Raw genomic sequence first — 26826 nt, forward strand, 5'->3', positions numbered from 1 at the left:
GGGCCGGCGCTGTCCACAAGTGCTGCGGGACAGGCCACACCGCAGACCCATTCGGCTATCCCATTGACTCCCGCCCCGGAGAGGGTACTGTTGAGTCTGGACAGGCCTAGATCCCCGGACATTATAGAGGAGGTGTGCCTCCCATCGACGCCGGAGGTGTTCGAGGCTGCCTCAGACCTCTTGAGCCTCCCGGTGCCGGCGTTGCCACACCGGTGGAGAGAACCTCTGGATACAGCTCGACCCCAGTTACAATCTCGGGGCAAACTGGCAATGCTATCGCCGCACTCCCCACACCGCGCCGCCCCAGCGGCACCGACACAGAGGGAACTTTCTCCGGGCAGGTGGCACCGGTCCCCGGCAGCAGTGGGTACCGCCCCTCCGATGTCCTCGTACTCAGAGATCTCTGACTCGGAGGCGGACTCGTACCACTCCAGTAGATCGAGGAGCAGACGATCTTCCTCGCGTGCGAGTGCCCAGCCGTACCCGCCGCAGTGGCAGCAACAGTGGCAACCGCCCCCCCAGTGGCCGTTCTGGACGCCACCAGTCAGTGGGTCAGGTGTATGGACCCCGCTCACGAGCCGCATCGGTCTCCTTGACGTCGGTGGCCCCGCCGCTAATGCCCCCATCACCGGCACCACAGTCCGACAGGAGTGTGCCACAACGGGACACGGCATTGCCTAGTCAGGTACTGGCACCGACAGGGACCATGCTCCCAACGCCGCAGGCGCCGCCCAGCACGCCTCGTCGTTCGGTGTTGACCCTCATACCGGCCGCGGTGCCGCATCCTGAACCCACACCAGCCGCGCAGCCTGAGTACCGTGTGCCGCAGGCCCTGGTAGAGGAGGAGGGTATAGAAGAAGGCCCTCTTCAGGGGATCTCCTCCTCTTCCTCGCCGGATGAGGCAGTGGCGGGAATGTCAGCGGCACCTGCTCTGGAGGACAATAGGATCGTCCAACAGCTGCTTACGCGAGCAGCCCAGAGCCTCTCGATCCAAACAGAGGAGATCGAGGTAGATACTGATCCTGTGGTGGACATCCTGACCCCGTCAGGTCCATCCAGGGTAGCCCTGCCTCTCATAAAGACCAATGCGGACACAACCGCACCTTGTGGCAGACGCCAGCCTCATTAGCCCCCACGGCTAAAAGGACTGAGAGGTGATATTTTGTTCCATCCAAGGGCTATGAACTTCTTTATACACACCCTCCCCTGGACTCCCTAGTAGTAGATGCAGCCAACCAGAGGGAGCGCCAAGGGTTCCAGGGAGCTATGCCAAAAAATAGAGAGGCCAAGAAGTTGGACCTGTTCAGGCAAAAGGTGTATTCGACAAGGGGTCTGCAGTTGCGCATAGCCAATCAGCAGGCCATAGTGAGCCGGTATGGACACAACACGTGCTCGTCTTTGTCTAGGTTCGCTGATCTCCTTCCCCAGGAATCACGAACCGAGTTTTCAGCCCTGGTCGAAGAGGGAAAATTGATTACCCGAGCTTCCCTCCAGGCAGTCTTGGACGCGGCTGATTCAGCCTCACGCATGCTGGCGACTGGTCTGGTCATGAGGAGGGGAGCCTGGCTTCAAGTTTCAAGCCTCCCACATGAGGTCCAACAGACAATTCAAGACCTCCCCTTCAAAGGGCCCATGCTCTTCTCGGAGAAGACAGATAAGAGGCTACATAGCCTAAAGGATTCATGGGCTACCCTTCGCTCACTAGGCCTACACACCCCGGTCACTCAGCATAGGCAGTTCAGGCCGCCACAGGCCCCACGGCTGTACCAGCCTCAAAATTGCGCGGACGCATTGCGCAGAAGGGCAAGGACAGGCAGAAGGAGGCAACAACAGCAGCCCTCCGGCCAGTCATCTGCCCAACCAAGGCCTCCACAGGGGCCTAGACCACCATTTTGATGGCCCGGTCGAGGACGACCTACCGGTCAGAACTCTGGATCCTACCAACCTTGCCTTTTCGTCATGTCTGTCCCCCTTCTGTCGTGCGTGCGCTCGGATCACATTGGACAGTTGGGTGCTTCACACGGTAGAAAGGGGATATTCTATCCCGTTCTCCTCCCTCCCGCCCCACCAGCCCCCCTCCCCGTCCCTCTTCAGGGACCTCTCTCACGAGCAACTTCTAATTCAGGAAGTACAGTCCCTCCTTGCAGCAGGGGCAGTAGAGGAGATTCCTCAGGAGCTCAGGGGCAGGGGCTTCTATTTCCGATATTTCCTAATACCGAAAGCAAAAGGGGGCCTCAGACCTATTTTGGACTTGTGGCGTCTCAACAAGTTTGTAAAGAAGCTCAAGTTCCGCATGGTCTCCCTGTCCTCCATCATACCTTCCATGGATCCAGGAGACTGATATGCCGCCGTCGACATAAAGGACGCATACTTTCACGTTCCAGTAATCCCTCAGCACAGGCGTTACCTCAGATTTGTCGTGGGCAATGCCCATCTACAGTTTACGGTTCTTCCTTTTGGACTGTCAGCAGCCCCAAGGGTCTTCACAAAGTACATGTCAGTCATGGCAGCCTTCCTGCGCAAGCAGGGTATTCAGGTGTTTCCCTACCTGGACGATTGGCTCATCAAGGGCCATGCCAAGGCACAGGTGGAGGCTCAGGTGGTCTTCATCAGGCAGACCTTCCTCGAGCTCAGCCTCTTGCTGAACGAGGCCAAGTCCACACTTTCTCTGACCCAAAGAATCGAATTTATAGGGGCGGTTCTGGACTCGACACACGCCAGAGCATACCTCTCAGAGGCCAGGTTCCAGACTATGTCCAACATTATTCTCGGCCTCCAATGTTACCCGACCACCACAGCAAGAAATTGCCTCAAGTTGCTAGGGCACATGGTGGCATGTACCTATGTGGTGAGCCACACCAGACTCAGACTGCGTCTGCTCCAGTCCTGGGTGGCAGGAGTGTATTGGCCGGTCAGGGATTCCCTAGAATCAGTGGTGACGCTACCTTGGCCAGAGTTGGACTTCCTCCAGTGGTGGCTTGACCCGCGGGAGGTCTGCGCGGGAGTGCCTTTCCTCGGCCCCGAGCCCTCCCTATCCCTGGTAACGGACACATCGGATGTGGGATGGGGTGCACATCTGGGCGACCTCAGGACCCAAGGCCTTTGGTCACGAGAAGACCTTTCGTTACACATCAATGTCAGGGAATTACGAGTGGTGTGCCTCACATGCATACCCTTCAAATCCCAGCTAGCGGGCAGGTGCGTTTCTGTCCTCACGGACAACACTCCAACGATGTTCTATATCAACAAACAGGGTGGTGCTCGCTCCTCTCTCCTGTGCCAGGAAGCCCTCGCATTATGGAACTTTTGTGTACAGAACGTAATTCACCTAACAGCATCCTACTTCCCGGGGATGCAGAACAGGCTTGCAGACGCCCTCAGCCGCTTGTTCCAAGGGCATGAGTGGTCTATCTGCTGGGACATAATACTCTCAATTTTCTGGCTCTGGGATCATCCCCAGGTGGACCTGTTCGCCTCCAGAGAGAGCAGGAAGTGTCGCCAATTCTGCTCCCTCATGGGACGCAGTCCGGGGTCTCTAACGGATGTCTTCCTCCTCTCTTGGGCAGACGGTCTGTTTTACGCCTTCCCCCCCGATTCCTATGGTTCACAGAGTAATCCTCAAAGCCCGCAGAGATCATGCTCGTGTCATCCTGATAGCACCGGCGTGGCCAAGCCAGCACTGATACACGTCGCTCCTGCATATGTCTATATGGGTGCCCCTCAGGTTGCCCCTACTCCCAGACTTGATCACTCAGGATCGGGGTCGCCTGCGTCACCCGAACCTGGAGTTGTTCCACCTCACAGCCTGGATGCTCCATGGCTAAACCCCATGGAGATGCAACGCTCTCATCAGGTCAGGCAGGTCCTTCTTGGTAGCAGGAAGCCCTCAACAAGGACCACGTACTTGGCCAAGTGGAAGCGCTTCTCCCTCTCGGCCACACAACGGGGTCAGGCTCCCTTGCTCGCTCCAGTCCCTCTCATATTGGACTATTTGCTGCATCTGAGATACCTGGGACTCTCTCTCTCTTCAGTTTGAGTACACCTTGCTGCAATCTCTACGTTCCACCCTGGAGCGGGGAGTACCTCAGTGTTTGCAGACCCACTCGTTGGACAATTCCTCAAGGGCCTTGACAGATTGTTCCCGCACATTCGTCAACCTGTCCCTGCTTGGGACCTCAATTTGGTCCTGTTCGTTCTCACAGGGCCCCCCTTCGAGCCGCTGGCTTCGTGCTCGCTGTTATATCTTTCATATAAGGTCTCGTTTTTGGTGGCTATCACATCATCCCGGAGGGTGTCGGAACTCAGAGCACTGACATCTGAACCTCCATACACCATCTTCCACAAAGACAAGGTCCAACTCAGGCCGCACCCAGCGTTCCTTCCTAAGGTGGTTTCCCCATTTCACGTGGGACAAGACATTTTTCTCCTGGTGTTCTATCCGAAACCGCATTCCTTGGCTAAGAAGCGTAGGCTGCATTCCCTGGACGTTTGCAGGGCCCTCGCATTCTACGTTGAAAGGACAAGACCCTTCAGGAAATCAACCCAACTTTTTGTTGCAGTGGCCGACAGGATGAAGGGGCTCCTGGTCTCGTCGCAGCGGATCTCCTCTTGAATCAAAACCTGTATCCGGGAATGCTACAGTCAGGCTAACATACCAGCCCCGCCTATTATGGCCCACTCCACAAGAGCACAGGCCTCTTCTGCTGCGTTCCTGGCCCAGGTCCCGATGCAGGAAATTTGTAGAGCGGCCACGTGGTCCTCAATCCACACTTTTACGGCACACTATGCCATCACGCACCAGGCCAGAGATGATGCAGCCTTTGGCCGCGCAGTACTCCAGTCTGCAGTGACCTCCAACCCCACCACCTAGGTTCGAGCTTGTGAGTCTTGGAATGAACATGAACAATTACTCGAAGAAGAAAAAACGGTTACTCACCTTTTTGTAACTGTTGTTCTTCGAGAGGTGGTGTTCATGTCCATTCCAATACCCACCCTCCTGCCCCTCTGTCCGAATGTCGGCAAGAAGGAACTGAGGGGGTGGAGGGTCGGCTGGCCCCTATATACAGCGCCATGAAGGCGCCACTCCAGGGGGTGCCGAAGCCAACCCTACGGACGCTGCTATAGTAAAATCTTCCGGCTGGCGTGCACACAGCACGCACACACCTGCTTGGAATGGACATGATCAACACCTCTCGAAGAACAACAGTTACAAAAAGGTGAGTAACCGTTTTTTTTGCGCAACTGGATGGTCTTATTAATTACCTTCCCTCCACAGCTTCATCTAAACTGGCAAATTTTAGAGCCATATTTCTCCATTAGTGATACCAATGTGGAAGTTATAATGCAGGCAGGTCAGAGGTGTTTGTACTACCTTGTCATGTACTACCTTGTCATCTAATCTTACTCTGAATACTGTAGAAGTGCCTGGGTAGGGATGAATGACATGGTGGTAAAAACACCTGTATTCTGTCTACACTAGGGAGGAGATCGATCTAAGATACGCAACTTCAGCTACGAGAATAATTTAGCTGAAGTTGACATATCTTAGATCGATTTACCTCGGGTCCTCACGGCACAGGATAGATGGCCGCGGCTCCCCTGTGGACTCCGCTTCCGCCTCTCGCTCTGGTGGAGTTCCGGAGTCGACGGGGAGCGTGTTCGGGGATCGATTTATCTCGTCTAGACGAGATGCGATAAATTGATCCCCGATAGATCGATTACTACCCGCCGATCCGGTGGGTAGTGAAGACGTTCCCTATATCTCCTGCCATTGCTATTACACTGCTCTACAGCCAAAATGCTTCTGAAATAAATGTAGTCAAACTTTACTAATTATGGGTCACTGAGAACGAAAATGATGCTTAAATTGTTGATTGGCTCTAGTTTTCAAGATATGCTATTGGGTCAGTATATACGACCCTTGACTTGGGAATGGCGGAGGATAAGTGAGTTATAAAGGGAAGGGATCTCAATTTAAACCAGAAATGACTAAAATACATCTTTGACTGGATCTATGAATAAATCTATGACTGGGTTTGGACAGTACTTGCTTTTTAGGCAAAACAATGAATGATGCAATCTGAAGCTGGTATTGCGTCATACATGATATGAATTGCATTATGTTATTCCTAGAAGTCATGGATGATGCAATCATAACGAAGCTTACATCACTCTGCTGAACAAAGTGCCCTATATCAGCTCTAGAAATCATACAGTGTCGTGCTCTCTTATTTGTCAGTGTTTGATTTTGCAAAGGGACACATTTCTGTTTAGCCAAAGTGAGCAGAGATGCCTCGTACTTGTGTGAAAAGTGCAGATAACTTCTGCTATGTTTGTGGTGAAGTGACTTTTGCATCACAAAAGCGCAGTATAACCACTATGGTTAAGAAAGCCTATCACCTTTATTTTGGCTGCAAAATTGAAGATCAGGACAAGAGGTGGGCCCCACACATATGCTGCAACAAATCTTCGCCAGTGGTTGAACAGGAAAAGGAAATCTATGCCTTTTGCAGTGCCAATGATTTGGAGAGAGCCAACCGATCATACCAGCAATTGTTACTTCTGCATGGTGCCTCCAGTTGGGAAAGGTGTGTCAAAGAAGAAAAAGTGGACTGTGCATTATCCAAACATTCCATCAGCTGTACGCCCAGTACCCCACGGAGAAGGACTGCTGGTTCCTGATGCACCAGAATCATTCTCACTTGAGTCATACGAGGAAGAGGATGAAACTTCTGGTCCTGAACCATCAATGTCACAGGACCCACATTTTCTCCCATCCTCCTCCTCTGAACCACACCTCATAACACAAGGTGAACTGAATGACCTTGTCAGGGATTTGGAACTACCCAAGAGTAAGGCAGAGCTGTTGGGGTCCAGACTACAGCAGTGGAATCTCCTGGCAGGTGATGTTAGGGTTTCCATGTTCCGTGACCGTCAAAAGAATCTTGTCCCATTCTTCTTCATGGAAGGTGATCTTGTAGCCTGCAACAACATCCATGGTGTGATGGCAGCCCTCAACATCGTTCACGATCCAGATGAGTGGAGACTGTTCATTGATTCATCGAAGATGAGTCTTAAAGCTGTTTTACTGCATAATGGCAATGTTTTGCTATCAATTCCAGTTGGTCATGCAGTCCATATGAAGGAAATCTATGACAACATGAAACAACTTTTGATGTGCATAAACTATGACCAACATCAGTGGCAGCTTTGTGGCGATTTGAAGGTTGTTGCTCTCTTGCTTGGTCTGCAGACTGGATACACAAAGTACTGCTGTTTTCTCTGCGAATGGGATAGTCGTGCAAGAGATTCCCACTACCTCAAGAAAGATTGGCCACTCCAACAGTCATTGGAGCCTGGGAGGAAAAGTGTTCAGCATCCACCACTTGTTGAATCAAGGAAGATTTTGTTACCACCCTTACACATCAAGCTGGGTCTGATGAAGAACTTTGTCAAGGCCATTGACAAAACACAAGCAGCTTTCCAGTACCTCCGTGGAAAATTTCCAAGGTTAAGTGAAGCTAAGATAAAGGAAGGTGTCTTTGTTGGTCCTCAGATTCGTGAACTTCTTCGAGATGATGCGTTTGACTATGCACTGCGTGGCAAGGAAAAGACGGCATGGAAAGCCTTCCAGTTAGTGGCAATAAATTTTCTTGGAAACAACAAGGCAGACAACTACAGGTTGTTGGTGGAAAACCTCCTCAAGGCATACAAAAGCCTTGGTTGCAACATGTCACTAAGGATACATTTTTTTGCACTCTTATCTAGATTTTTTTTTTTTCCACCGAACTGTGGAGCAGTGAGTGACGAGCATGGCGAGCGATTTCACCAGGACATTGCAACAATGGAGAAACGCTATCAGGGCAAATGGAGCCCATCAATGCTTGCAGACTATTGCTGGACAGTGACAAGAGATGCTCCATTTAATGAATACAAGAGACAAGCCAAGAAGCGCCAACTAGATACTGAATAGGAGTAAACTATGTACATAATAGTTTTTTGCCTTTTGTTTCATAATAAATTTTATTTATATAACCCTTTTGCTGATTTTTAAAGTGTTACATAAACAGGACGGGTGAAATATTATCATATAAAGCAACCATAAACACATGAAAAGACCTAGGTTTGGGGTTTATGATTAAAACTCTACTATCTACACCATATACATAGACATAAAATGTAAAAACTTAAATATCTTAGAAACAGTAGCCAATCAGTTGTTTTAATTGTCATATTTGAATTCAGCACATCAAAATACATAATAAATAGCACATTTTATCTCTGAAGCAGATGACTTCTCAAAAATTGTAGACCAGCGTTATTGGTAGAGTTGCATGGAGGTGAATTACACAATTGATTTTTTTCAGGTTGTAGAGCCTAATTTTAAAATCCTAAATTTTAATCCTTGTCTGTAAAATTACATTAGGCCCTAATCCTGCAAGCTGTTCTGCAGAGAAAGATCTCTTCACTCTGTGAAGTTAGTGAGGTGCTAACATATGCAGGAGTCTGTCCATCCAGTTTATAGGCTTTGGACCTTAGACTATAAACTCTTTGGGACAGGAGCCCTGTCACCTACTTGTCTATCAACTATCATTCATATTTATGATGCTATATAAATAATCTCCCATAGATGTTGGAAGACTAACTCACATTAAAATTAATGAGTGAAATGTGGGTAAATACCCTGTGTATCAGAGGCAAGATAAATTCCCTGCGTTCAGATAGTGTATACTCCACTTGAGAATGGACCTTTAAAGTTATATTAGATTTCTGGCCATAAGTATTTGACAGTGTCACTTCAAGCTTTTATGCATGAACCTAAATATGAAAATAATATATTCTAAATTTCTTTCTAACTCCTGTAGCTTGGCTGAAGAGGAAATAAAGGCAGAGCAGGAGGTGGTGGAGGGGATGGATATCTCCACTCGATCCAAAGGTGAGTGAGGAAAAGTGTACTTTATCTGTATTCCAGAGCACAGGAGGAAACTGGACTTCTTCGTTTAAAATCAGCAATGCAATCTGTGATCTGTAATGCAACTAACTAGACTGAAAACATGAATTCTTAAATGCATATTGGCTTAATTAATGGAAAAATCTCCTTTCTCTAATTCTTTGGTTTTTTTTTTTTTTTAAATATTGTATTTGAATTGGGGTATGGATTATCCCCTGGTTTTATCAGGTATATTATTCTGAATACATTGTGTCTGAGAACATTAATTTCCTTTTGACTTATGATCTTCCAGTAATCAAAATTTGATCCAGACTTTCAAGATGTGTCAGCTTCTTGTGGTCTTCCCTACTCACCATGCCTGGTTTCCCTTGGAAGTCATCTTAAATTTGGAATGGCAAAAAGGGATTAAAAAAGAAAAGAAGATGTCAGCATGTCCCAAAAATGCTTAATCATAACTTCACTAAAAATAAACAGGGAACATGAAATTTGCCCTTTCTACAAAAATTGGTCTCATGAGCATGAATAATTTCAAGAACCCCTGAAATATGCATTGATTATCCGGATAGGAAGCCAGGGCAGGCTACAGAATTCTAGAGAACTGAAAATCTCCATCATTTCTATAGTTTGTAAATAGAGAAGTGTAGCCAAAAGTGTCTGACTGCCCTATGGATTTTGAACTGGATTTTGAAACCCTGGCTCAGGCCATCCATGTTCTTTTACATATATAAAAATCATGACCCTACAGCTCTCCAAAAGCTGAACTGTTAGCAGCAATGAAAAGAAACAAAAATTAGGAAAATTCACTACATTTTCCTAATTTTTGTTTCTTTTCATTGCTGCTAACAGTTCAGCTTTTGTAGAGCTGTAGGGCCAGGATTTTTAAGGAGTTCAGGACCTAAATAATGTACCATTTAAAAAAAAAAAAAAAAAAAATCTGGCCCTGGTGTATATGGGGTGCCCACATTTTAAGCATTGTCATCTAACCCTGCACAGATCAGGTCTGCAGTCCTTAAAACAGTGACCACAGTCAATGACCTATCTCCACTAGGGTTTCCAATGTTGTTAACACCAGTGGGGCTGAACTGAACAGGCCTTTATGAACAGTTATCACTTGTAGGGAAAGATAAATTTGATGCAAGACAAACTGTTAAGAGTGTCCACATAGAGATTTGCATCTGCTTAACTAAAGTAGTTTATGACCCAGTTGAAGTTAAACTGTACCTTCTGTGTGTAGTCAATCCCTTTGTGGCTGTCTCTTCTGGCGTGTTTTTTTACAATGAGAGGACTAATATGCATTATTTATCTTGCTGTAAAAACACACCTTTTTGCCAGTAAAGGCATAGCCTGTGAAGAAACCATGAGACTGCCTATGTTAACCTTTTGCATTCCATGACTTTTTAATGATTTAACTGCAGAATTTTAATTTTGAATTAGCCTTGTCTTGCTGCATTTAAAAAAAAAAAAATTAAAAACAAAGAAAAAAAAATCTGCTGCTTCATAATATTAAAATTTAAATTGTTAGTCCCTGCTGGTCATACCTCATTACGATGAATGGGATGAGAGGGGGGCAAATTCCCACTTTCCAGGCTGCAGTTATTTGGTTGGAGATTGGTTTATTTGTCATTTCACGTGACAGCTGTATTTTCACAATAGAAAAGATGACGACTAAATTAAAAAACCTTAGCATTTATAGAAAGCAGCAAAAACTCTGACGAGATTCTAAAACTGCTGGGTGTTCTTGTTTGTTTTTGGTTTGTTTTGTCTACCTGTTATTTTCTACTGTTCTGATGTTAATCTTACAGAGAATTTGTCTTTATGTTTTAGCGCCAGTCTAAATTGGGAGATTGACCTGCTGTTATTCCATTATAGCTATGCTGGTCAATTTCCCTTGATGGCACAGTTAGGCCATGTCCCTAGTACTTGTGTGGGTATAACTTATTTTGCTCAGGGGTGTGAAAAAAACCACCCCTCTGAGCCACATAAGTTACACCAACAGAAGCACCAGTGTGGACAGTGCTATGTTGGCAGGAGATGCTCTCCCTCCGACATAGCTACCGCCACTCGTTGGAGGTAGTTTAATTATGTCGATGGGAGAGCTCTCTCCCATAGGCAGGGAGCGTCTGCATGAGCAATCTTACAGCCAGCTGCATCAGTACAGTGGTTTAATTACAGCAGTGGCTGTATGTCAGCATAACTTGCGTTGACAAAACTCTGTAGTGTAAACAAGGTCTACTCTATCAGACAGTTTTTCTGGTATAAGGTGCATCCATGCTAGGAGAGCTTTGCTGGTATACTATATAGGAATACCTGTATTTGCAACAGGGACGTGCACAAGTCGGGGCAAGCAGGGGCACGCCCCCCCCTCCCCCCAATAATTGTCGGGGGCATAGAACTTCTCGGCCCCTAGGGCCACGGAGGCAGGGAAGATAGAGTGACAAGCTCCTGACGAGGTTGGGGCAGGGTGGAAGGAAGGAAGATTGAGCTCCAGCGGGGCCGGGTGGGAGGGAGGGAAGATCGAGCTCCTGCCGGGGCCCAGTGGAGGAGGGAAGATTGAGCTCCTCCCGGGGTGGGAAGGAGGGGCAGGGAGCTTCTGTGTCCCAACCAAAAAGAGGTCAAATTTAAATTCCTGCACACGTCCCTGTTTGGTAAAGCATTGGTAGTTTAGACCTGCCTAAGAATGGTTTATTTTGATTTAGCGTAATCTAAGGCCTTGTCTACACTGCCACTTTATAGTGCTGCAACTTTCTCACTTGGGTGTGTAAAAACACCCGTATGAGTGCTGCAAGTTTCAGCGCTGTAAAGTAGCAACGTAGACAGTGCACCAGCGCTGGGAGCCACTCCCCTCATGCGGGTGGTTTTTTTACAGTGCTGGGAGAGCTCTCTTCCAGCACTGGTGCAGCGACTACACAGCCACGTTAAAGCGCTGCTAGTGAAGACATACCCTAAATCAGTTCACGCTAAACTGAAATAAAACTGGTTTAAACCAAAATAAGAGTGTCTACACAGCCTTTTACATTGGTCTAAGGGTTTGTCTACATAAGGAATTAATCTGGAATAGCTATTCCTGGTTAAGACTACTAAAACTATTTCAGAATAAGAATGCCGACATAGGGAATTAATCAGGAATAATTGTTCTGTTTAAATTCACTCCCTACCTACATTCAAATTTACTTTCCTGTGTAGACAAATCCTCTGACCTTGATATGACATCACACCTTTAAATCCCAGACTAGACATGTTTCCTAGCTCTATCTCAGTAAAATCTTCTTAGGCCATGTGTACACTTACAAGCTTACGGTGGCACAGCTGTGCGACTGTAAGAGCACTGGTATAGCTACGTTATGCCAACTGAAGATAGCTCCCCCGTCAACATAATAAAACCATCTCAATGAATGGCGGTAGTTATGTCGGTGGGAGAGCGTGCCCCTTCGACATAGCGCTGTGCACACGAACACTTACGCTGGCAAAAGTTATGTCACTTGGGGGTGTTTTTTCACACCTCTGAGCGATAAAAGTTTTGCTGACATAAGTGCTAGTGTAGGCATGACTTAAAAGACAAACCAGTTGTACTTTTGAATGTGCTTAACCTGGTCAAGTTTTGGTTCTAAAGTATGACTGTTTTGTCTTGACTAGTGTGAGGAGGTGAGCTGGAGGAGGAGATGGGGAACAGCCAAGTGTGAAGCAGTTGAGAGGTGGGGAATAATGGGGCCAGAGCCCTTCCACTTTTTGACAGGGGCCTCACCCCTTTCCCCTCCTCTTCTTCCTGAAGGCCCCAGCCACCCACCCCCGGCCAGGTCGGCTGCTGGAGTCAGGCCAGGGGAGCCCAGGCAGTTGTTGGGCACCGTGGACCATAGGCACTGACTCCATGGGTGCTCCGGGGCTGGAGCACCCACAGGGAAAAATTGGTGGGTGCTCTGCACCCACTGGCAGCTCCCCACCCCCACCTCCACTCATCTCCGCCTCCTGCCCGCCTCCCCTGAGCATGCCGCTGTTTGCGTGGCAAGTGATGGGAGGGAGAGGGGAAGAGAGGGAACGCAGCGTGCTCGGGGAAGAGGTGGGGCCAGGGCAGGGATTTGGGGAGGGGTCCAATAGAGTCAGGGAGGGGCGGAGTCGAGCTGGGGGCCGGGAGGCGCAAGCTCCCACCGGTGCCAAGGAAAGTTGGTGCCTGTGTGGTGGACCCTCCACCTGCCTGGGATTGGGGGGTCAAGAGCAGCCCCCGACCCATGTCCCCTTGCCACGGGGGCCCCCCCATCGCCATCCAGGGCAGGAGGGTCCCCGGCTCCCCAAAGCTACTCATGCGCAGCTCTTACCTGGACCCAGTTCCGGCTGGGGGACTGCAGCCCAGCCATGGTAAGAGCCGTGTGGGCAGCTGTAGGGAGTCGCAGACCCTCCTGCCCTGGGTGGAGACACAAGGCAGGGGCTGCTCTTGGCTGCCCCCACCTCAGGCAGGTGGAGGATCTGTGGCTCCCAGCCCTCTTCAGCTTCCGGCTTGGCCAAGGGTGGGGCCTCAGGCGGAAGAGGTGGGATGGGGGGCCGTGGGTAAAGGAACTTGCTTCCAAAAGAGATGAGAATAACCACAGGCCTCCCCACTTTTAGAACTAAATGTAAGACTTCTTTCTTGGACTTAATCAGAAGCTATTGTGCCTTTGGGGTAAATTGAGTGCAGTATTTGTATTGCATGCAAAGATACAACAATATGCTAATTGGCCCCAAATATTAATAAGTGCAGAAAATGTGTTATAATTGTTATATTTAAACAAAAATACCTTTGACCAATAATACTACCTTTATGTAGAAGACCAAAGTAACTGATGTTTGCAGTGGAAGCTCTCGTTAAGAGGGTATAATTTCCCATCTATTATTGCTAAATATAAATAGCAGAAAACTTTATCAGAAAACCAACCGCATCTTTTGGTGAGAACTTAATGAATATTTGTAGTATATGAATTTAAATATGTAATTTCAACTTTGGGTAGAACACATTTTCTCTTTGTAACAAAGAGTTTTGATGTGAAATGGAAACTACTGATAACAAATCAGTAGTTCTTGGCAGTATTGGCTAATTTAAAGAGTGTTGTCTAACTGGACAAGATTTCCTTGCGTTTTGAAGGGTCTGTAGTGCCTTTTTTTTCAGGCTTCTTAGCAAAGGATAGAAGCAATCTAAGACTCAGCTTCCAGATACACCGCTACCTCGATATAACGCCACCCGATATAACACGAATTCGGATATAACGCAGTAAAGCAGTGCTCCGGGGGTGAGGGGGGGGGGAGCGGGGCTGTGCACTCCAGTGGATCAAAGCAAGTTCAATATAACGCGGTTTCACCTATAACGCGGTAAGATTTTTTTAGCTCCCGAGGACAGAGTTATATCGAGGTAGAGGTGTATTATAATGATGGGCACTGAAACTATGTAGACAGACAAGCTAATTGAGATGAGAAAACACTCCACAAATTATTCCTGGGGGAATTCTGCGCCACTGCTCATGTGCAGAATTTATGTCCCCGGCAGATTTCTTTGCTTCTGTGACTTTCTGACGGGGAAGCAAAAGGAAGCCACAGGAGCGGTCATGCGAACCTCCCCAGCAGTGTGTTTCAGGTGCTCAGGGCAGCCGGCAGAGAGGTAAATCACTGTGGGGCAGAGGGCAGTACTGGGGAAGACCCAGCTAGTGGCTCCTACCCTGTGCCAGTATCAGCTGCTAGTCCTGGCTGGGCTGGGGAGGATGGGACTGCCTCTTCCCCTGCACGGCATCTGGGGCTGGATCAGACCCATCCCCAGATTTCTCCCCCAGATGCAGGAAGCTCTGCAGACTCCCCCCACCCACTTCCTGCACCCATCACTCCTCAGCTGCAGGGGGAGGGATCCCTGTATAGGGAGCTGCTCCCCCTCCACCCAACTCCCGTGCATCCAGACCCCCTCATAGGCAGACCCTCCCACTGAGCCTCACGCCTCCTTGCACTCAGAATCCCACACCTCCTGCACCACCCCAACAAGCCACCCGCACCCAGATCCCCACCCCACGGAGCCCCAACCAGCTGGATCTGGGTCTCCACTCCACTAAGCCCCACTTCCCCAGCATCTGGACCACCCACTGAGCCCCCCCACATCCAGACTCTCCCCTACCCTCCACTGAGCCCCAACGACTTTCACCTGTACCCCCTGCAGAGTTCCATTACTGTTGCACCCAGAACCCCCCAACAAGCCCCTGTGCATCCAGATCCCCCCCCGCACCCGGATCCTCCACTGAGCCGCCCATACGCAGATTTCCCCACACAGAACCTTCTCAACCCACACCTGGATCCCTCCCCATTTGGATCCTGCCTTGCTGAACCTGCCTGCCCACACCTGGTGTACCTGGTATGGAGGGGCAGGGCCCTGGGGTGTTTCTGGGGCAGGCCCAGTCATTGCGCTGTGTCACGGTTGGATGCAGCCTCACTGCTGAGTCCATGTCCTGGGGTGGGAGCTGCACAACGATTTCCCACCTCTGTGCAGCCAGTGGCCTGTGCTCCCCAGTGCCATGCCGGAGCATCCACATTTATTTGACAAATAAAATTTGCATAATTTTAAAATACTATGTGCAGAATTTTTAATTTTTTGGCGCAGAGTGCCCTTAGGAGTAACAAATACATAGGTGTCTTTCTTTGAGCAGTTCATTATAACATTTGGTCCTGTTTATTCAGTGACCTCAGCCTCTGCAAGTAGTCTTAAGCAGTAAAGGAGTTAAAATCTGTCAGTAATTTAGTGTGGGGAAATGTAATGTCATCAAGATAAGTGTTTTTAAATGAGCAGAAAGGTCCAGGATGCTGAGAGATCTTGACCCTTTTTCTTACACTGCAAAATATAAGGGGCTCTCGTTAAAGTTGTTATAATCTGGCAAGGAAATTACCTTTTGAACCCAGCCACATGAGGATTTGAATCCACAAGCTCTAGCATCATCTAGGTCCCTACACTGCTGGGCCATCTGAATGAAGTTTGTGCTCTGTTCCTTATAGGAAGGATTGTGCTAGTTAAGCGTGAGGCTTTATTACAATAGCTGAATGGCTCCTCAAGGATCAAAACCATTGCCCATCATCAGGCCAGACCTGTGACAACCATGGCTTAAATTGAAGAGACCCTTATAACTAACTACTAGCCTCCTTTGTTTTTCTTGACCAAAGCGTAGGAATACACAGGATTTTGCATTATGGATTATATGGTACTTTATGTATTCACAAGCATGGCAAGTGAAATTCAAGGAACTAGACTCATGACACAACACGCTTTGTATTTTATAAAGGCAAAATGAACTCTTCTGATTCCTACCAATTCAGCATTTAGAGGAGGATTAAATGCGCATACAACCTGAACTATCTCTTTACCTGTAAGAGGGTTCACTCAGTGTTAGGATGAAGCATTGGGGAGCCTGAGTTAGTGCTCCTTATACTGTGTTTGTTTTGTGGACAGAGGACTTCCATGTCCAGGATTCTTAAGATAGCATCTTTCACTGATGAGAGCACACCCAAAATTAGATGGAATTCAGAGAAGAATGGAAATGATCTAAGAATTAGAAGAATTGATTTATTTAGTCAGATAACTAATTTATGGATTATTTTTCTGAAGTAGCAGTAACTACTACTCCCCTGTAGTTTTTATTTTTGTGTATGTGTGTGAAAATCAATATAGGCTAGTATTAGGGAAGAAATTTCTGTTGAGAGATCCCAACTGGTTTCCACGGTGGTCTTGGAAGGGATGAGAGAAAGTGATAAAACGTATTCATAACATTACAACCACTGTCTGCAATATATTTACAGGTATCTAGAAAAAAAGTCTAAAACTTGCCAAACTAGTCATTTTCATTCCCACTTCCCATTCTAACTATCTTTCCCTCTCAGTTGCTCTACTTTCGTTCTCTTGTTGGTGATTTAATTTCACTGGTTCTCTGGCAACTAGAGATTCTTTCAGGTGACCAAACCTGAATTTCCTGTTTTAAAAAGCAGTTGGGAGAGAGAACTGATCCTTCAACAACCTTTCTCACGCTCTCACACACACAAACAATTACATGAAACCAAATTTTGACCTATTTGCTGGTCACCTTTAAGTCTGGCAGAACTGTCCACTCTTAAATTCATTCAGTACATAAAATGGAGGTATATCGCTAACTGAGATTCTCTTTGTGATCCCCATCACCATAGTATCTGAGCACCTCACAATCTTTAATGTATTTATCCTCACAATACCCTGGTGTAGGGCAGTGCTGTTATTCCCATTACACCAGTGGGGAACTCAGACACGGAGAGACTGGGCCAATATTTGTAAAGATATTTAGATGTAGTTTTGTTCAGCATTGAAGTGCCTAACTGGTTTAGGAACCTAAATATAATTTTAAAAGGGATTTAGGCACCTGGGAGGCAAAATCCCATTGAGGCTCAAGCATAGCAGTCCCCAAATACCTTTAAAATCAGGTACTAAGTAATTTGCCCAAGGAAGTCTCCCAGGTCTCCCAAGTGTTGGGCTGGTCCCTTAAACATTCGACCATCCTTTCTCTAAGACATACATGATTTCTGTGAGGTAACTGAATTATCCTCTTGATCATTATAAAATTGTATATATTAGGTACATAAAAGTAAAAAAAGTGCAGCTCTCTTCATGTAGAACAGTAAGATATTCCCGTTTTATTATAAGTATTCTAGCCTGTTCAGCTTGTTCTTTGCTCAGATTTATGTTGAAGGCTTTAGTCTTAGGGGGCTGTTGTCACATTTGGGAGATAGCAATAAACTTCTGTAAGTATTTTGAATGTAAAAGTGAAGTGACTAATGAAACAGAATTTCCAGAACAGAGGATACATTTTGTGACTGTTGCTAAGCAGTACATTGTGTATGTACTATTCATGCAGTGATACCAAGTACTTAATCACAAAGAGATGTTGAAATTCTCACCCGTGTGTTAAAATGTAATATGAGAATGCAGCAGCAAGAGTGAAAATACCTAGGGCCTGCTATCCCCCATGGAGAGGCCTTGTCACTAAGGGTATGTCTTCACTACCAATGTTAAAACGCTACCGCGGCAGCGCTTTAATGTGGCTGTGTAGGCACAGCACCAGCGCTGTAAAAAAACAACCCCCACAAGGGGAGTAGCTACCAGCGCTGGGAGCCATGCTGGTGCACTGTCTACTCTGCCACTTTACATTTCCCCTTTTATATGTGTGCAACTGATTTGTTTCTTCCTAAGTGGAATACTTTGCATTTGCCCTTATTGAATTTCATCCTATTTACTTCAGACCATTTCTCCAGTTTGTCCAGATCACTTCGAATTTTAATCCGATCTTCCAAAGCACTTGCAACCCCTCCCAGCTTGGTATTATCCACTTTATAAGTGTACTCTCTATGCCATTATCTAAATCATTAATGAAGATATTGAACAGAACTGGACCCAGAACTGATACCTGCAGGATCCCACTTGATATGCCCTTCCAGCTTGACTGTGAACCACTGATAACTACTCTCTGGGTAGTCTTTTCCAACCAGTTATGCACCCATCGTATAGTAGCTCTATCTAGGTTGCATTTCCCTAGTTTGTTTATGAGAAAATCATGTAAGACAGTATCAAAAGCCTTACTAAAGTCAAGATATACCACATCTACTGCCCCCCCCCGCCACCCCTCCAAAAAAAAAAGGCTTGTTATCCTGTCAAGAAAACCTATTAGTTTGGTTGCTGACTGTTACTTATCACCTTTTTATCTCCTAGGTGTCCGCAAATTGATTGATTAATTATTTGTTCCATTATCTTGCCGGGTACTGAAGTTAAGCTGACTGGTCTGTAATTCCCCAGGTTGTCTTTATTCCCCTTTTTACAAATTAGCACTATATTTGCCTTGTGGAATCTCATGGGTTTTACATGACTTTTAAAAGATAATCACTAATGGCTCAGATATCTCCTCAGTCAACTCCTTGAGTATTCTAAGATGTATTTCATCAGGCCCTGGTGACTTGAAGACATCCAATTTATCTAATTTCTAACTTCTTCATTCCCTATCTTAGCCTCTGTTCCTACCTAATTTTGAGTGGCATTCATTGTTAGATGTCCAATTGCTACTAAACTTTTTGGTGACAACTGAAACAAAAAAGTCTTTTAGCACTTCTGCCGTTTCCACATTTTATGTTACCCTTTATGTCTCTATCTAGTTTAATCTCGTTTGTGCCTTGGCATTTCTAATTTTGTCCCTACATGCTTGGATTGTTTATTTATATTCATCCTTTGTAATTTGACCTAGTTTCGACTTTTTGTAGGATTCTTTTTTGAGTTTCAGATAATTGAAGATCTCCTGGTTAAGCCAGGGTGGTCTCTTGCCATACTTCCTGTCTTTCCTGCACAGTGGGAGAGTTTGCTCTTGTGCCCTTAATAATGTGTTTTTGAAGACCTGTTTTTCCCCTTAGACTTGTTTCCCATGGGATTTTACCTACCAACTCCCTGAGTTTGCTAAAGTCTGCCTTCTTGGAATCCATTATCTTTATTGTGCTTTGTTATTTATTTATTCTTCTCTTCCTCTGATTTCCTTTTTTAAATAAGTACTCCCAAACTTTTTGTAGAGGGGGGAGAAGGGAAAGTAGGAGGAGGGAAATTTCAAACTCTTAATTTTTTACTTTCTATTCTTTGTAATATCCTACTTAGAAGTGTGAAAATAAATTATTATTGGGCAAACATGCATTTCTACTCCTGACTTCCTTCTAGAGGTAAACCATTTTTGTTTTATAATCAGAGTGGATATTGTCACTTTTGTTCTTACATTTCATGTTATCAGTGGTTGATTTAAAATAGAGGGAAGACAGAGATGCCTAGAATTTAAAGGACTGGGATTCCCCATTCAAGTATAGAAAGTTTAGGATAGTTGGTTAAATTATAGGTCATAACACTCTTCCTTTTTAATCCCAGTGTTCTAATTTAATTTATAAAAATGGCATTCTTCCTTCCAGACCCATTTTAAAAAAGGATAAAAAGAAGAACAGGAGTACTTGTGGCACCTTAGAGACTAACAAATTTATTAGAGCATAAGCTTTCGTGGACTACAGCCCACTTCTTCGGATGCATAGAAGTGGGCTGTAGTCCACGAAAGCTTATGCTCTAATAAATTTGTTAGTCTCTAAGGTGCCACAAGTACTCCTGTTCTTCTTTTTGCGGATACAGACTAACACGGCTGTTACTCTAAAAAAGGATAGTTGTTTAATAAAAGTCTGGAGTTCAATCAACTTTGGAACTCTTTTTTTCTCTTGGTCTTTTTCTAGGGATAGTTTAGAAAATCATGAAATGTAATCAAATCAACATGTCCTTGCTTTTCCTAATCTGCTTGCTGCCCATCTCACTGACATTAACTGAGACTATGTCTGCATATACACTTGCACCAATTAGAATGGTTTAGTTAAACCAGTGAAACCTGTGTGGACACTTTTATTTCAGTTTAAGAGTTGCTTATTTCAGGTTAGTTTAAACATATTCCTAAACAATAAGGCTCAGTCTACCTTTACAGGTTTTATAGGCAGAGCTAAGTCTGGTACGGGTATAATATTTTTTGTCAAAAAAGCTATGTCTTTAAAAGCAAAGACACAATTATACCTGTATAAAACAATATAGCTTATTTTGCTTCCCTGAACCAGAATAATCTATACTGATATAAGCACTTTTATACCATTATAACTGTGCCTATGCTAGGGAGATTTTACTGTTTTTACTATGCTGACATAGTTGAAGTGGTAAACTTTTCAGTGTAGACAAGGCCTAAGCTAAATCCAAAAAAGACAGGTTTAAGAATGTCCATTCAGCCTTTTGCACTAGTTTAAGTAAATCATTTCAAAATCACATCTTAAGTTAAAGTGGTACAACTCTGTGATGCATCCACTAGGAAAAAGTTGGGATTTTTTAACCATGTGTAATATAGACCCTCTTTGTCAGTGGTTCTCGACCTGCAGGCTGCTTGCGGCCCAATCAGCACACAGCTGTGGCCCATGAGACATCTTCAGGGCCATACAGGTAGTATATATATTGTGTGGATGTGGCCCACATAACACATAAAGAGCTGCATATGTGGCCCACACTGGTAAATGGGTTGAGAACCACATGAAAAGTTTGGTTCAAGTGGTTTGCCCAGCATGACAGGAACTTTGTGGGAGAGGCAGTGATAGAATCCTGGTCTCCAGAATATTAAATTGCCTCAAACTTGAGACCATCCTTTCTCTATCTTCAGTACCTTGTCTCATGTAATATAAATCTTTCAGATTCATCAACAAATAAGGTAGGGGGTTCTACAGACTACAGCTTCCTTCCTGAGTCATTCGCTGAGCATGGTCCATGTATCCTGTGCACTGAATGAATGAAGCATAGGTTCTGTGGAAAAAATAGTATGTGATTATGCAATTAAAGACTATATCATAATGCATATGCACAGGTATTCTTAATTCTGGCATTTGGGAATGTTTGAATGTTTGACTTTGCAACCATACTGTTCACATGTTTTGTTAAAATGCCATCTTCTAAATTTTCAAATCAGCAAACTGAAAAAGCAGAATTTTTATAATGTAGAACCATACTGATTCCCATGTGTAGCTGGGTTGGGACCTTTAGATTCACAGCACAGATCTCTGCTACTTGAACTAATGGACTGACTGGTAGCAGTAATAAGCTGTTAGTGTCTGTCTGGGCCAATAGGGAATGAAATATATTTGGCCAGTGAGTTTTACATCATAGGACTGTAGAGACTCCAGAATCCTGGATTCCATTCCAGGTTCTGGAGAGGAATGTGCTCTAGAGGTTTCAGAACCTTCTGCCCCTGTCTCTTGGCCTTCCCCAAACCTGACCCCTTCTATATCTTGTTTCCCTCCGCCTGTCCCAACTTTACCCCTCTACCCATCTTCCTCTGACTCCTGTGTTTTTCTCCCCATCTTTTCCCTCCCTCCCCAAACTCAGTATCCCCACAATTTTGTTCTTGAAATTGGTTTTGTTGAAAATATTCAAAAACACTCAGGCTGGAGTTGGCACATGGCATGTAAAATTTCAGAATAAATTATTAAAGTTTGGCAAAATTGTAAGCAACTGAAAACAAGCACATTTGGGGTAGGTCTCAGGCAACCTTAACTATAGGTGTCACCATCAGCTCTGCCTATAAACAGTTTCTACATAGACCTCAGTTTTGTTTCAGTGGCAATCAGTTGCTCAAAATTATATTGATATATATGTGGTGGGAGCGTGTTTACTGCTTAGAGGCACCTGGTCTGTTCCTGATTCTGACTTGCTCAGTTGCCTCAGGCAAGTCCCTCCTTGCCTCCATTTTTTCATTGTCAGATGAAAATTACAATGCAGCGCTTACATACCTTATGTGATGGTTGTGAGATATCATTAATGTTTCTATAGGGCAGAGGCGCCGACTTTCCAAAGTACTGGGGGGTGCTCAGCTCGTGGCTCTGCCCCAGGGCCCGCCCCCAAGGCCCCACCCACCCTCACCTCGCCTCTTCCCACCCGCTCCCCCAAGTGCCCTGCCTTCTCGCTCCTCCCCCCCAGTCTCCTGCACACCGCGAAACAGCTGTTCACGGTGGGCAGGAGGGGGGGGAGGCAGAATGGAAGGCGATGATCTGCGAGGCCCGCCGGGAGGCACTGGAGGGGATGGGGGGGCGCTGATAGGGGGGCTGCCGGTGGGTGCTCCAGCCCTGGAACACCCACGGAGTTAGCGCCTATGCTGCAAGACACTTCTCAGTATTCACTAAAGAATATTCTCAGGTGTTGTCTACACAAGAAAGTTGCACTGGTTTAAATTAAATTGATTTTTAAAACAGTTTAGTTAAACCAATGCAAATCCTTGTGTGGTCATTCTTATTTTGCTGATTAAAGTAGCTGATTAAGAGTTAGCTTAACCCTATTCTTAGTCAATTTAAACCAGTTTTATTTAGTTTTTTGTTTAAATGGACTAGGAATGTATTTAAACTAAACCCAAATAAACCACTCTTAAATCAGAAGTGATCTCACAGCCTTTTGCACTAGTTTAAAATAATATCTTTAATTAAACCAGTGCAACTGTCTCATGTAGGTAGGGCCTCAGATGAATAGTCCTCTGAAAGTGCCTTTTCTTGGTTGTACCTTCCTTCATCTGATTTTCTTGTTTTTGTGTGCAGTGGTTTTATTTTAAATTGTTACTTTATTTCATCATATTGTTGATTGATAATCACTGGCTAGAGATGTGCTGCAGTGCTTGTGGGCCTCCTGGGAGATGCCATACAGCACTGTATCTGTCCTGAGAAATAACTGCCCTGTCTAGAAAATTCCAGATAATCACTTTCTGTTGTACTGTCTCTAACATTAGAAGACATATTTAAAATATTTTACTGGAAGTTCCAACAATTAACTGCCACCATCCTCTTCGTTCTCAGTCGATCAGCCTATCATAATTACTGTTGTATGATTGACCGCAGCTGAGAAGAGTTCATTGCTAATTGGGGTAGATTCTGTTGGTGTTTTCATAAATATGTTTGGGCTAGCACAAGTACCTTCTTAGCTGAAAGTTTCTCTTTTCCATAATTGTTTATATTCTTCTCCAAGCCTGTGATTTGCCTGCATTCTCCAAATACATCCCAATATCATAGACTTACTTTCTACTGGCAGTACAGTCCTTTCTTGAGCATTTCCTGAACTTGCACAAGGAGCAAACTTAATTGCTTCAGCCTCTGAGTATTTATTTTCTCAAGCTGTTGGTTTCCTGAGACCAGCAGCTGTGTGAAGATTCTGCACGTATTTTTGACTGGGCTAGTGGCCAAGAATGTTCGGTTACATGAGCAACAGTCTGTAACTTTCTGGGCAGATGACTTTTGTAGCTGGTTGGACACCATTCTACTTTTTCTATCTAGTCTGATTGCTGATGGCTGTATAAAACACACCATCTCTGTCAATGACATTTAGAAAATTAAATGCGCAAACATACGTTAGTCTTTTGACAGTGATCTGCACTGTTGTGGCAGACCAAGATTTAATTCCCAGTATCAAACTTAGGCCTTAATGTCTCCAGGAGGCTTTTTTACACTGCTGTAAGTTCATCAGTGCAAATCCCCTAGTGTATACATGCTGCACCAGAGCAGTGCAACTACACTAGTGCAGTGAAACCCAGCATATTATTATTATTGTATTGCCATAGTGCATAGGAGCCCCCTCCATGCTCCAAGACCCCACTGTGCTAGGCATTCTACTAGCACAGAATAAAAAGACTGTCCTGGACAAGGTGTTACGAGAAGATAGTGCTGTGGAACTAGTCCATTCTGCCTCAGGTTGTGGGAGAAAGAGTGCCTTGTGTCTCAACAGGTTACATCTTTAGAAATGTAAAGGTAGATATTGATGAGCTAGGAAGGAGATCTTACCTTCCCCTGGGAGGATAGTGGCTGCAACACATACCCTTGTTTACACTAGCTATACTGGCAAATCTTCATAATGGAGATCAGGCTTATCCTGGCAAAAATATTTTTTAAATATAGCAAAACTTTTTACGAATAGACCAGGTCCTACTGTGGTGGATGTTAAGGGGAGTGTGTGTGTGTGTGTGTGTGTGTGTGTGTGTATGTGTGTGTGAGAGTGATGCAGGAAGAGGATGGATGGACTTGCTGATGAACAGTAAATGTTACTGTAGAATTCATTTTGTCCTGCCACTTCAGTATGAACTCTGAAGTGATGTGCAATTTAATATGAATCCGTGTAACTCTGTTGCTGCTCTCTGGATCTAAACAGGTCTCACAATACAGCTTAGTTAAGAGTGCTATATCTTTTGGGATGTTTTGTAAATCAGCATGGTTAGGCCATGTCTACACTACAGCCTCTAAGGAGGCACAGTTGTGGTGCATAATGTAGACCCTTAAGTTTTTCTGTTGTTGCAGTTAATCTACCTCTCTGAGAGATGGTACCTAGGTCAATGGAAGAATTCTTCCTTCGACCTTCTCGCATCTACACCAGGGGTTAGGTCAGGTCAGTGGTTCTTAAACTTTTTTACTGGTGACCCCTTTCACATAGCAAATCTCTGAGTGCAACCCCCCCCCCCCCTTACAAATTAAAAACACTTTTTTATATACTTAACACCATTATTAATGCTGGAGGCAAAGCAGGGCTTGGGATGGAGGCTGACAGCTTGAGACCCCCCCCCCATGTAATAACCTCATGACCACCGAGGGGTCCCGACCCCCAGTTTGAGAACCCCTGGGTTAGGTCAACCTAACCACAGTAATCAGGACACAAGGTTTTTCACAGCCCTGAGCTACATAGTTAGGTCCATCTAATTTTTAAGTGTAGACCAGCCTCAGTTTGTCAGGCATTTGTTTGAAGGGGAGAAGTGACTGAAGAGACCCATGGGAAAAGTCCCCCGATCTTTTTTTTTAATCTGTTTTGTTTCAGACTTTTACTGCTTTGTTTGTTCATTTAAAAAGTTTAAGGAAAATTTAAGCAGGTGTTAAATTAAGCCTATTAAATAATTAGCATTCACCTTTGGTTTGTCAAGACTTATTCAGTGAGAGCTTATTGTCTACTACAGGTGATTATTTAATTGGGCCTTCTAAAATATGGCAGTAAATTCTTTGTAATCCAGCCAAACTTTCCATGTTCATTAGAAATCAATTCAATTTGGTAACAAGAAAAAAAAAATCAAAAACACTCAAATACTGTGAAAAGAAGAACAGGAGTACTTGTGGCACCTTAGAGACTAACAAATTTATTAGAGCATAAGCTTTCGTGGACTACAGCCCACTTCTTCGGATGCATATAGAATGGAACATATAATGAGGAGATATATATACACACATACAGAGAGCATAAACAGGTGGGAGTTGTCTTACCAACTCTGAGAGGCCAATTAATTGAGAAAAAAAAAAAACTTTTGAAGTGATAATCAAGCTAGCCGACTACAGACAGTGTGATAAGAAGTGTGAGAGTACTTACAAGGGGAGATAGAGTCAACGTTTGTAATGGCTCAGCCATTCCCAGTCCTTATTCAAACCGGAGTTGATTGTGTCTAGTTTGCATATCAATTCTAGCTCTGCAGTCTCTCTTTGGAGTCTGTTTTTGAAGTTTTTCTGTTGTAATATAGCCACCCGCAGGTCTGTCACTGAATGACCAGACAGGTTAAAGTGTTCTCCCACTGGTTTTTGAGTATTTTGATTCCTGATGTCAGATTTGTGTCCATTAATTCTTTTGCGTAGAGACTGTCCGGTTTGGCCAATGTACATGGCAGAGGGGCATTGCTGGCACATGATGGCATATATCACATTGGTAGATGTGCAGGTGAACGAGCCCCTGATGGTATGGCTGATGTGATTAGGTCCTATGATGATGTCACTTGAATAGATATGTGGACAGAGTTGGCATCGGGGTTTGTTACAAGGATAGGTTCCTGGGTTAGTGGTTTTGTTCAGTGATGTGTGGTTGCTGGTGAGTATTTGCTTTAGGTTGGGGGGTTGTCTGTAAGCGAGGACAGGTCTGTCTCCCAAGATCTGTGAGAGTAAAGGGGCTCGTTCACCTGCACATCTACCAATGTGATATATGCCATCATGTGCCAGCAATGCCCTTCTGCCATGTACATTGGCCAAACCGGACAGTCTCTACGCAAAAGAATTAATGGACACAAATCTGACATCAGGAATCAAAATACTCAAAAACCAGTGGGAGAACACTTTAACCTGTCTGGTCATTCAGTGACAGACCTGCGGGTGGCTATATTACAACAGAAAAACTTCAAAAACAGACTCCAAAGAGAGACTGCAGAGCTAGAATTGATATGCAAACTAGACACAATCAACTCCGGTTTGAATAAGGACTGGGAATGGCTGAGCCATTACAAACGTTGACTCTATCTCCCCTTGTAAGTACTCTCACACTTCTTATCACACTGTCT

General features: G+C 45.2%; 1 protein-coding gene across 7 annotated transcripts in view; it reads left to right on the plus strand.

Moving 5' to 3' along the window:
- The window catches only part of ZMYND8 (zinc finger MYND-type containing 8), a 107383-nt gene that overhangs the window by 11448 nt on the left and 69109 nt on the right, over positions 1–26826 (plus strand). For 6 of the 7 annotated variants that reach the window (XM_054045305.1, XM_054045308.1, XM_054045309.1 and 3 more), the window contains one exon: positions 8865–8935. In XM_054045305.1, the coding sequence (XP_053901280.1) occupies positions 8865–8935 (71 nt within the window). Of the gene's footprint in view, positions 1–8864; positions 8936–14515; positions 14571–26826 lie in introns of those variants that run through there. The other variant, XM_054045310.1, reaches the window with a different exon arrangement.

The sequence above is a fragment of the Malaclemys terrapin genome, chromosome 12 (assembly GCF_027887155.1).
Source record: "Malaclemys terrapin pileata isolate rMalTer1 chromosome 12, rMalTer1.hap1, whole genome shotgun sequence".
Taxonomy (NCBI): domain Eukaryota; kingdom Metazoa; phylum Chordata; order Testudines; family Emydidae; genus Malaclemys; species Malaclemys terrapin.